General features: G+C 39.8%; 1 protein-coding gene across 3 annotated transcripts in view; it reads left to right on the top strand.

The window, feature by feature from the left end:
• The first annotated feature begins 1,334 nt into the window (after positions 1-1,334).
• The window catches only part of LOC136779182 (GTP-binding protein RAD), a 55,313-nt gene continuing 43,453 nt past the window's right edge, over positions 1,335-13,194 (top strand). Inside the window, exons 1-3 of one of the 3 annotated variants that reach the window (XM_066736618.1) lie at positions 1,335-1,990; positions 2,563-3,122; positions 3,867-4,130. In XM_066736618.1, the coding sequence (XP_066592715.1) occupies positions 2,876-3,122; positions 3,867-4,130 (511 nt within the window). In that variant the 5' untranslated portion in view covers positions 1,335-1,990; positions 2,563-2,875. The remainder of the gene's footprint in view (positions 1,991-2,562; positions 3,123-3,866; positions 4,131-13,194) is intronic. The other 2 variants (XM_066736617.1, XM_066736616.1) reach the window with 2 other exon arrangements.

Below are 13,194 nucleotides of genomic sequence, written 5' to 3'. Positions count from 1 at the left end.
TATTGTGAGAAAAAACAGACCATTGCAGGACTGGACAAATGAATTCTCCGCAAACGGAACTCGATACTCTTGAATGTATCAATTGAAATACGTCATTTCTATCGCAATTTGCTGATCAAGTATTTTTATCATCTCGTTCAATGTCCTGCGTGCAATCCTAACTCAAATTCAAGGCTTCGTGTATGTGAAACCGGAGATGGAATTTGTAATTAAGGGATCCTAATTATAAGCGCGGTTTACCTTCCATGATTGGAATGCATACATCATATACAACTTGCCATTGAATCATACGCGTATTATAGTTCTGCGTTACTAAATCCGTTTACGGTTAATATTCATCGCTTATCAGTGCTACTCTGCTTCGGTTTGCCGATACGGATCGATCGCTATCTGTTACAATTTTTCGGGGTACGTTTAACAATAATCTTTTTATATACATGTGTATATAGGTGCTTGCACCGAGAAGGTAGGTATATGAAAGTAGGAGAATTATATAGAAACAGAAAGAAGACTACGAACGAAGCATATACATATATCTGCATAAGAGATTAGTGGAAAAGTAAAAGATGGCGAGTGACGCGAGGAAGAGGCAAAAGCGTGTTTCAAGGAATCAGAATAAGCGTAAGAAGGGTGCGAAGAGAAAGCGAGAGGCCGGAACGAGGGCACAAAGAGCATGCTACGTTCTCGAAATAGAGATAAACCACCGCCACAAAGCCAGAAATATACCGCTGTGTTCCATCTATTACCACGATGGCCAGAGAGAAGAGTAAACGAGAAAACGAGCTAGTACTAATATTACTCTCAGAAATGTCCAAACATCTATTATCGCAACAATAATTGGCAATATGAAAAAATCGATAAGTTCCAATGGGACAGGAATGAGCTTGCAATTACGGTACAAACAGAGTGGTTAATCGGGCTGCAAAGCTACGAGAAAAAAATAAGAGGCTAGCCTGCAATTAAACATAGGGAGAAAGGGTGATGGATGCTAAGTGGGAAAATAAATTGATGGATAAAATTGTGAAATTGGATGAAGGAGGATGAATCATTGACGGAGTTCCGGGTAGGATATAATATGAAGAATCGTGGTGGTCCGCGGTGGACGACCTTTTGAGTTTTGTGTGGGGCTGAACAGGAGCACTGAGCACGCTGTTGAACGCGATTGGCTGTGAGCCAAATAAAATGCAAAGCAAAGCAAAGCAAAGCAGAGGAAAGGCCGGGCCGATGCCGGCGATCCCGGCGATGCCGAGTGTCGACGCCAGAGCGGTGCGTGGTGCGTCGTCGTCGTCGTTGTGTTGTGTGTTGAACTTTTGAGGTTAGTCGTGCGCTGGCGCTGGCGCGCGGGAGTCGGAACTATATATGAGTGAGCGAGGTGAGGGGGGTGTTTGCGTGTGTCCAATAGGAAAGGAGAGGTAAAAGCTTGTAAGTGCGGTGGACTGTTGGAGCCGTTGGAGGTTACTTGCCCGGCTCGGAGGGTCGGAGGTTCCGTTCGAGTCATCCGAGGCCGGTTAGGGCCGTTAGGCTGCCACGAGACGAGAGAGGACGTACACGGACGGACACGGTTAGCGGCGTCCCGACACTCCCGACGTCGCCCGACGCCGCTCAACACCCGAGTCACCCGACACGAAGCGAACGGCGGCCAGCCAAAACGTTCGGCTCGACGAGCTCGACGCTTCAGTGTCTCGCGCACCGTCGGCAACGTCGTTTTAGCTCCTTCGCGCTTTTACACCGATTTCTCGCACTCCCTTGGACACGCTTCGACTCGAATCATCACTATATTTACCTCTTTTTTCACCTCATTGGCGTTGTTCGAAAGAAACACGCAGGCGCGCGCGCCAACTGATTTTTCTACATGTGACACGAGAAAACGTCTCCTGCCAAGCGAAAATGAAGTGATAAATGCGAGTCGAGCCCTAAGGCTCGTCAAAGTGTCGAATTAGGACTATAATACGAGTTATATCCTGTCGTGGATGCAACGAGCGAGGGACTGGTAGGGTACTTGTTTATCCACTTACACACATCCCATCCCTCCATTCCACGCGTTCTCGCATGCTCGTCGCTTTTAATCTTCTCCAGTTTTTTCAATCTCGAGGCTTAACGTTCCCAATTCCACTGGGTTGATTGTCTTTATATATATATACATATATATATATATAGTATATCGTTAGAATCGTAGAGCAATCGGGATTAAAAAGCAAGCTTTTGGAGGAAAGCAGCGCTCGACTGAAGGGTAGATTACATTTTAGCGCTTAACGAGCTTTCTGTCATATCGCACCTCGCGTCTAAATGGATTTCGTGGAGCGAGTTAATATGCCGCTTGACTAGGCTGACCGCGGTGTATTAGATCCACTCGTGTTTGGTCAATTTAATGCTTCATTCGGATCACGTATTATACACAGACACCGCTAAAGATATTACACTAAAATAGCAGCAAAACTTTAAAAACACCATAATCCACGGTTTCCGGTTCCAATTCTTCCTAAATATCACCAAACCATGAAAATCTATAAATAGTTGTGTATAGTATATATAACCCAACGGGGAAACTGTCTTTTCTCGCAGCAGCTGAAGCAAGACTGAAAGCAACGAGCAGTTTCCAGTAGTGAAAGGCAGAGATTCTGGCAAGTGGCAAAATTTCCACGTGGACCAACGGGAGAGACTGGTGTGTTGGAAAGACGAGAAGAAGACTGAGAAATTGTAGATTTTTATCCATTAAAAGTATATATACATATAAAAGTTGGATCGTTGAAAGGGGAGTGGGGATAAGGATGAGCGTTAAGAAAAAGCTGAATGGGAGTGGGATGTAGTGTGAAGCGAAAAAGAGTTGTGTCTTTATATACATATAAATATAAATAGTAAAATAAGAGGGGGGAGGATGGCGGAGGATTCACCGAGAAGAAAGACGAGGTCCGCGTCGATTTGCGCTCCTGGATTTTCCAGTATGGAACAAATGCTGGGGGCTATGCCTCCTACGGGCTACAGGGAGCGGGTCCTCGACCGGGAAAGCGGAGGTGGGACGCCGGAAGGTTCCACACCGACCAGAAGACGAAAGCCAGCCACGCGTTCTCAAAGTGCAAGGGTTTCCGGCAACAAAAGTGTCCGACGTCGTGCAGCCGCCCAAGGTGATCATCAAATTTTATTCTTAGTCCTTTTATCAACTATACTCGCTATAAACCATTAATTACCCTGTCCTTTTTAACTTTCAAGCTTTTCGATACAAGCTGAACAATTTGCTTAGCTCGGTGGAAAAATTGTTTCGGCGAGCAGCGCTTAGGTCGATGAATAGATGAAGCGCGGAGGCTTTGAAGGTTTTATCTCCGCAAAGGTGACGTGAAAATCGACCGTGCTTCTCGTTCATTGTACGTGCATGGTAGCCTGTTGCTCAGTTCCTGAACTCGAGATGTAGCACTGTCAGTGACCTACTACCCAAACCAACCAGAATAGAAGCGGTTATTATTTTCGGAATGGATGCTCGACTGAATAAAATAATTCGTGCCAGTGATAGAACGGGGGACGGGGGGGGGAGTCAGGAGTAGATAAAGAAAGAAGTGAAAAAGCTGAAAGAAAAAAAAGTGGCTCAAAGGGATGTTATATAAATTGGTACTGGGTATATAGTATTCAGAGAAGAGAAGGGGAGAGTTGTGATATTCGACGAACCGGTCGATGCACAAGCTTTCCATCTATTTCTGAAATTGCACGTTGAGTAGAGAGTACACACACTGTTATAAATATACTAGAGAGCGAGACGCCACACACAGGTGTTTTATCGCTCTGACACACAGATTTAACGTAGAATTATATATATATATATATGTCTGTATGTATGTATGTATGTATATACATAGTAAAATTTGTGAAAATTGCAGCTCATCAGCAGCACCATCACCATCATCACGAGGGAACCGTGAAATCGGCTCATTGCAGCAGCGAGCCTCGATTGACCGACAATGACGTGAGTCCAGGCTTACGTAGAAGAGGTAGCAGGCGTGGTCAGAGTATGCACCATACCCATCACAGAAAGAGCAATGCTTTCCTCGACGTACCAGACTCGTCTGCACAGCCTCCCTCGCGAGACGAACTCGAGGACGAAGATAGTTATCGTCTTCGCAGTTTTAGCCTCACCAGCAAAGGTGCAAAACACTCCTATAATTATATCATTTATATTGGGACACGGTGCACACCGATGCAAAGGCACTAAAGTGAGAACGTGTAACTGTATACGTGCGCGAAAACAATTCTCGGAAAACTCAGGAATTAAGCGTAGAAAATGGCTGATATAGTTTATGCATATATATATATATATATATATATACGTTGGTTAGCGTTCTCACTTTATTATCGTTGAATCGGTACCCATAATTTCGAGAAGCTTTCTTTCCACTCTGCATACGCGCGTGTGTGGTGTGTGCGTGTGTGTGTGGGGGATGGAGCTAACGAGAATTCGACGTCATTCGTTTTTCCACTGAATTAGAGAGACCGAGCGCAGGCGCATTTCTTCTCCTGGTTTTTATTTCCCGCTATATTTTCTACCGCCGTTCCATAAACGATACGGTCCCTGGCTCGAACGCTTTGGCCCATTTCTACTGCTCCCATTCCGTGCTCCATTGGCCGAAGGACCGTGCACCGTGATGCGATGTCTCGTTGGCCTTTGCCACAGATTTTCGACTCACCAATCACGCGCTCGTTTCGACAATCGCGAACCTGTCGCGTTGAACGACTCCTTCCTCCTGATCGTCCATCAGCGATGAACGTCCAAAGAAATGGTCGACCTTAATCCGCGATAATATTGTCGGCCCAGCAGCGTTCTATTACTCGACAATTTTCTTCAATTACCGCGCAAAGCGAATTTCTAAGTCGACGAATTAATTAAATACGATGCAGGAGTAATGGGCTGGTTGAACAAATTTCGAGGAATATCGTTGCTAAACTGTAGCTTCGTTCTCTTTCGGCCTCTCTAAGCTAGAAATATACGTATAGCGGAGGCAGTGCGAGATAAGCGAAAATAGAGTATCTATAGTTGTGTGACGTTGGACTTAACTTCTTCTCCGAGAAGCTGCTCTTCTGCCCGTGGAGCACGGTTGGATAATAAAAGTTAGATTCATTCGGAGGTTCGACGTTAATGATGCAATTTTTTCGTCCTGTACACATGAATAGGTTTACCCTTCGATAACATTTCGGCTGTACTACAATTTTTTTTTCTCTGAACGTTCTTCAAGCCCATTTCTTTTCTTCGTAAAAATTCGCTCGTAACGCTCTACAATTTATAAGATCCTGACAGTTGTTTCGAGACTTTGTACGCATAATTTTTAAAGCTCGCTGCAGTTCTTTGGCGAAAGAATAATATATTATTGCAAATATCACAATTTTTTTTTTGAACGAGATGAATTCTCATAAAAACGAAGTTGGTAAACGTCACATCCAGCTGAGATTTAATCGTGCACAGGTGTGATTTTTGCATTTTCGCAACTTTGTTTTTACAATGGTAATGTATTTTTTATTTTATGCTCTTGCGTAAAATTTTCCTTTCGCTGTTATTGTTGCCAGTAGGTTTTTTTTCTGTTTCTTTACTATCGTATAGGAAATATCAAACACAGCTGTGATGTACTATATATGTAACTTATCCGAGTTAATTATCAACATTTTTATCGCATATTTATTAACACGACTCGATCGAGTTTTTATTTTGAATTTGCAGCAGGAACGTATACATTATAACTGTATTCATTTCAAGTATAGTTATTGATCATCTGCTCATTTCTATTGAAAATTTACGAGCTTTTCTTTAAAATTGTTTGAATTCCCAAACGGTTGATCGAGTAGATATTTGAAAATTATGTCAGGAACAGAAGAACTCAGCGTTGATTTGTGGTTAACCACAGTTTGCATTTCATGAATGTCAGTAGTGCGTGAAAAGCACCGTTATAGAGGACGCGAGGCACAATAAATTAATGAGTGGAAGTCTGTTGGAAATTTAGCAAATAATTACATGAAATTAAACAGCGCGACTCTGAACATATCGCATGGATACTTTTTGGTTTCATGGCGAAATTTAGTCATGTGCAGTCTGTTAAATGTGTACATATTGCTGGACTAAAGAGATTATTTCATTGAACGAGCCCCAAACTTGAAATAATAATTTCTCTCGGTCGTGACCATTAGGAGAATTTAGTTTCTAAATAGAAACCTTGCAGAGAGGAAAATCTTGAATCTGATTGATGCAATCGACGTAGAGTAATTAGAATTGTTCTGCAATCTCGATGATTTCTAGTTTGAATTAAAGTAGTTTGTTCGCGAAACTGCAACGTGTCTCGTTTGACGTTGGCAGAAGGATTCATCCGTTAACGTTTCAATTTCCAAGTATAATGAAACATTGGGCTTCTGTTGCTCTCTTTAGTTTAATTGACTCTAAAATGTACATCCTTCGTTAAACAGACAAACTTTTTAATTATATATTCATATATATATATATACATGTATATATATCAATGTGCTCTTTGTTTCGTTCTGCTAAAACCAATTTTCCACATTTCAAGCAAAATTTGTCAGAATTTTTTATTAATTATTACGAATACGTTATTTATAGTACGATGAACAACGACGAAAGTTTAGGTAAAAATCAAGAATACTTTTCCTTTTGTTCGTAGAGTCAAACGTGTGCAATCGCCACTTATCCATGATCGTCGGTTTGTTTATTCGGAGGAATAAGATTTACGAGTGTATTAGAGAGATGAGAGACGTGAAAAATTGAATTTCAAGGAAGACTAATGTTTGGAGGATAGAACAATTTTTTTAGTATAATAAAAACAGGAGATTTTCAAATACTGTACCCTCTGATCTTTGGAGGAATAATATACAAGCTATATATCGGTCAGAGAGTATAAAAGTAAAAGAGACTTAGCAGATCTTAGTTGGAAAATTGCCTTTTTGCGCTACGTCAAAGTCAAAACCTGATTGCTGAACTCTTTTACCCATTCAAGTGCTTTCTTATTTTATCCTTTCAAGCGTCTATCCGAGAGTTTCCTCAGCCATCCCCTGTTAACCCAAAGATTAATTAAAAAATCTTTTATTTAAGAATCGATCGATTATTCAAAAAAGAAAAGGTCAATTGTTCTCTGCTCCCTATGGATAATATATAGGGTGTTTATTTTAATCCACCCCAAGCTTTCACCTAAATACTCGTATATCTCCCTAATTGAACGAGATAAAAAAATTGTGCAGGAGACCCTTTCGAATGACCCTTCTATTTAAATTCTAAAAGGTGAGATACAAAGGATTGATATCTCTCATAGTTACGGAGATAAATGAATTTTTACGTCCACGCTGTGGGACGAATTAAAGTAAACACCCTGTATAGATAATAGAAAGCAAACATTGAATATTTATGAGATCGATGCGATAAGTGTTTCTAGCCACAGAAGAAGAGTAAAACTTTCTTCCTCCTAGCGTGGAAGAGCTGGGATATATTTTTAAGCAATGAAGTTTGTTTTAAAATGGACAAAAAAAAAAAAAAATTCTTCAACGATAACAGAGTTTATCTAGAGGCTATTATGTTAATTTTGCCATCAGCATCGTAGTGCCGTTACTCGATGAAACGAAAATTATTGGATTAAGGGGGGGGGGGGGTAGTAGGGAAAAGGGGTGAAAAACTCGAGCGTCTGAAACTGAAAATCTTCTCGTATTTAATTGTTTATTTCCAATTTGTCTCAACGACTTTTTCAGCCAGCTCGTCTTGGACGTTAACCTCGCTGGACGTCTCTCTAAACGGTGTGGACTGTATGGAAGAAGAGGGTGGTGTATAAATTACACCCATACAAACGCACAGGAAAAACACACATCTCTGCACATAAGACTAAATAGCAAAGTGTGTCATGAAATCATGAAGATCGGTCGATCAATTGCGCTGGACTTCTCCATAAGCTCCGAAGCTCTTCAGCGTCCTTCAAAACTATCCAATGTCTATACGAATCTATATCGATCGCAATTAATGAAACGAGAGAATCAAACAACTATACACACACACACACACGTTTAAAGGAGATGTCCGTCTTGAGGAATGAAAGAGCTCGAGTGAAAGAAGGTTATTTGACGGGGGATTGGTTCACTGTTACATTATTTTTTCATGCAGAGGATTCGCAATGTCACGGTTCTTTCTCGAAACTATATATATATATATATATATATATAGGTGATTAAAATTAAATCGCATCGGTGCGAGTGAGAGGTGGAAGCTTACAGCTAGGCGATCTTGGTTATGGCTGCGTTACAACGGTATGTAATAAATACCAGAGACGACTAGCAGTTGCTGAGATTTATTTATAAATGCATCAGATGCTGCCCCTTTCGCAGCTATTAATAATTTTATCACCTTTCTGCCCTTTCACAGTATGACGCGTCGTGCACTTGGTTTAACGGTAGCCACTCGGTCCAATCCTACGTGTCACGTTTAATTCGAAATTATTAAAGAATCCTCGCTTCTATGTATAGTATACACTTGACGTAATTGGGTCTGCTTGAAATTCCTTTATTAAAATATTTGTTTTCCAAAATATAATCCTTGACGAATCCTCATTAACGCTGTCGCGAAAGGTCCTGTTTCGTATCTTCAGCGATCGACCCTTTCTCTCGAAATAACAAAAAGGATTCTGCAACAAAGTTTGGTAGTTTGGAAAGAATCGTGTAAAATTGTGAGTTTTATGGTTGATTAGAAACGAACGGAGCGATGATTAGTTTGTGGATAACGCGGTTGGAGTGGAGTCTTTGTTGGAAAATGTATAGTTGCAGTATATAGCGTCTATTTCGAAAGAGTGTAGTGTGTTACTTTTAGCGACGAGGAAGGGCGAGTACGGCTGACATTCTGGAAAGTTATTAATTATTGGCTTGATCGGCCGAGTGAAATAAAACGAAAATTTCTTTCAGGGTTCACCGAGCATTTTCACGACTGATGGGTTTACCGGGAGCGTCCACAGTCGCGCATATGTGTAATATTGTGCTTTACACACACACACACACACACACACACATTTACCTACGTATCCATTCAGCAAGAGATCGGTGGCGCAGAGCTGCACGAATCAGCAACGGGAAAGAGCGACGTTTCCTAGAATAAATGTTCAAATAAGTTTAAAAATAAAGTTTCTTAGCGCGCGATCTATTTAAAGGCGGGCCTCGAGAAATTTAAGTTCGCGGTTGATTTAATCGTAACGCGAACGCCTTTCAACGAGCTGGAACACGTGCGATGAAATTTCGTTTCCCATAAATCCCCGGGATATGAAAGGGAAACCCGGGGGAGTTTAGTAAGCAATCCTGCACTTTTATCGGGATTAATGTAATTTATATATTCTTTGTTGCGCATTAAGCGCAAATATAGCACTCCCCACTCGCAATGCGAAAAGTGAAGTTTGCAGATTTTGTTGGAAAGTATTTAATTGTTGTTGGACGAGTTTCTGCTTTTAGCGTGACTCGTGCATGCTAGACAAAGGCAAGTGCTGCGTTCGAATACGACTAAATTGCATTTGTATAATTGCACGTTATAAGTTATTGCCATTAGCACCGGAGCCAGGAGGGTTAGCACGTATATATATAAATACAGACGTATGCACTCTCCTCTCTCCCCCTCTTTATTTCTTCCACACTCGCACACTCGCGCACTCGCATCGATGGACCGGAAGCTCAAAGTACCATAACGCCCTCGAAAATCCTGAATCGTTGTTGCCTTCGAATGTATATATATATATATATATATATGCAACTGCGGCATTCTTCAGGATGGATCTATATTTAGAGAACAATTTGTATTAGCAAAGTTGCCAAAGTGAATTTGTTGCTCGAAACACAGTAGTAACCTTGGCTATATTGTCCAATGCGTTTTAACATTTGCAAACTTTAAATTGTCAAACCTTTCACCATTGATTTTAATCCTAACAGTGATTTCAGAATTATGCATACATAATGATTTAATATTTTGCGAGTTTAAACAATTATTTTCTTTCGTAAATTCGACTGAATTTAATTGCTTTGTGTTTGTGTTCGCGTAATACAGTTAGCGAGTTAGCTTTATAACCAAGATTACCCTTTCTCGATTGTGTACTTAACGTTATTGAACAATTATGGCTTATAAATTCCAACGCTACAGTATCAAACAGTTTGATATTCCTAAAGAAAATTGCGAAACTTATTGTTTGCTCGAACTTTGAAATCCGTAAGAAATTCAGTGTTGCTATTGGCGATAGAATTCTACATGTTAATTGTGGAGCAAAGGAACAATTAAATTTTCTAAATAATATAGAATTTCTCTCGACTTCTATCAAGGAAAGCTCTAAACAGAATTGGTGATCTTTCCCGCAGCCTTTGCCACACGTTACTATAGCCAATCTACTAAGCTGCTCGGCTAGAGGCGCTTCGTAACATTTTACAAACCGTTTGTCTACCAGGACAAGCCAATTTGCTGGCAGAGGAGATGATTTAAAGTTTTACATAATAATTTGCCAAGTTTGGTCTATAACCATGCTGCACCCCAACCCCCGACCTTATGTCATCATCTACCAGTTCGTAATCTCTATTAACTTATACTTCTCAGCTGCCAAATCTCATATTATCCTTTCAAATACGAAGAATGGTTCACTATATATATATATATATTAACTTAACAAAGAAAATATTTAATATACAAATCGATTAATGTGGATCGATTATAAATTAGAGAATTATTCATTAATTACGTAAACGTGTACAGAGTCAAATTTTTAATTTCTATACAAATATACAGTTTTCTTTCAAATCTCTAATAACTCTTTCCAATGCGAAGAATAACTCACTATACGTAAATTTAATAGTTAAAGGCAATTAATACGGATTAGTTATTAATTAGGGAATAGGCATTACATAGTTACACGTGTGCCAGGTACATGAAACAGCTATGTATATATGTGTCTAGGTATGTACGCTATTCATGTTCGTGATCAGTGGTATGGCATTAGAGATTAGATTCCTGTCCTCATACGTGAACTCCGATACAAGGCAAAGGACTTAATAGCACTCTTGCTTGCTGGATTACAGTGCGCCATTTTAGATTTCGGAGCGTGTTTAAGCCAGGGTGGAGCCGCAAATGCTTTCGACTCGTACTGTGACGTAAAATTTAATGCAACTGAACCACATTGGAATCACGTACCGAAGCACGGTTCCTCAAGCAGCATTACGCAACAGTCTCCTGTCCTCTCTTTGGATTAACGCGATCAAATTACAGAAAATATCCTACCCCATCATTCATCCTCCACCTTTAAGCTTCGTTCACACTGTACAAGTCTGCTCTCGTTAAAATATATCTTTACACGAAAAACAAGTAACGAGATCAGCATCAGAGGGATAACGACAGTGAGAATAAGGAATTTATTTCTCGTATTTATTGCATCATTAAAGCTATCCAAAAACGTGTCTAGAACGTATTCACGGTACAAATCATCGTTTCTTAAACTTCTACTTTTACCTTTCTATAACAATCTCATTTGCCTCGCGAACGTCTCGCTTTAGAGAATTTTCATGGCAGTTTTCCGGTAAATATTGGCCGGTTCGTGTAACAACAAATATTAACGTGGCATAAAGTCCCAACGTGGCTGGTCGTAAAACTTTCGCCTATACCATGCAGACTTTGCTGCTTTGCCTCTGAAAAACATAGTTGCATCTGCAGAAGGAAGCAGTACTCTTAAATTATTGTTGAAGTAATTATTGCAAGTTTTCCGTTGTTAAATTAATGTATGTTAAAGAGTGCAATTTATTATACAGCAAGTGATATAACAATGGAAGGGTAGATTCGAGAGATAATTAAAGTAGTGATTAGAGCCATTGGCAGGGTAAATGGAAGGAAAAAAGGAAAGGCTTGGGGGATGGAGGGAAAAATGATATACGTGGAGGCGGAAAAAGACAGGATGGACAGGGAGCCAGAGTGTAATTGAATTCTACCGAATGGACAGCCAATTTGCAATGCAATTCACCGCGCTCTACCTGTATTTAATATTATCAGATAAAAGCCACGGCAGATTTATGCGCATGTCCGATGAAGCGATCTATCGTGGAAATTAAATAATACAACTAACGCAATTATAAAGCCTCTACGCTGATAGAGTTGATATACGAAATTTTCTTCGTAATAAAGTGGTGAATTTATAAATTAATATATAGCCACTATATATACTGTGCAGCTGGGAATAATATCAACAGCTTCTTATCAACAAGTGTTTCTATCTCTTCTAACGCTACAGGATGAAATGACGCATATATACGTTAATGTGCAGCGAGAGTCGTGGGCGAAAATCGATTTGGCCAGCCAGAATCTCGGGATTTCGATCTTTCGTACGTTTTAAGCTTTATTAATAGAAAATACGACTGCTTTGCTTTGCTTAACCTGCACCACCCCAACACCCGTGAGAATAATAAATAAATATTCAAATTTACGATAATCCCTATTGAAAATTTTCCATTTCCAAATTTCATTTTTCCGAAAATTCTATAATTCTCTTTGGTGCTTGTGAAATTTAGTTTTCAAGATATTTAATTATAATAAGTGACCCAGCTTCTCTAAAATGAAAACTTTATTATTAAATTTCTTGAAAACAATGTTTTGAATTGGGAAATTGGGTCAAGAATGACTGATGCGCACGAAATGAGGGTTCGATAAAACACTGGGGGCATCGTTTCATTCTGAATTTATGTAAATAACAAATGCTGAGTTTTGACAGGAAGAGAAAGGAGTACGTGGGTCTAGTATTAAAATATGCTGGTTAACCGGATTTTTGTCATAAAACAAACGTTTTAAAATTCCATTGAATGAAAAATGTTCTAGAGCAAGGCGTACCTAAGTTTTAATAAATGGAATGGAAATCTATGATAGAATTAGAAAATATTCGAGAGAAGAATCGTTCTTGATGGAATAAATTGGCAAATCCTATAGTACGACAGGCATTCGCCAAGGTACACATATACATATAACATAAGATTGTTTATCATCTGTTAAAATGTAAGAATAAGGAAGGGGGAGAGATATTTAATTGTAAGTTTCAGGACAGTATTATTCTCGTTACTACACAATGACTGATAGCCAATATTTCATAACTTTGGATCTTGCTGAGAATATTCGTGTAAATACGTTTGGAACTTGATAGCACGGTTTGAAAATTGTGAAATGCCCAGCCTAGTTTACTG

Source organism: Prorops nasuta, unplaced genomic scaffold (assembly GCF_024137725.1).
Source record: "Prorops nasuta isolate Cenicafe-Biocafe unplaced genomic scaffold, Cenicafe_Pnas_1.2 PNAS00015, whole genome shotgun sequence".
Classification (NCBI taxonomy): Eukaryota; Metazoa; Arthropoda; class Insecta; order Hymenoptera; family Bethylidae; genus Prorops; species Prorops nasuta.
Note: the sequence above shows the minus strand (reverse complement) of the source record. Positions and strands in the feature narration are given on the sequence as shown.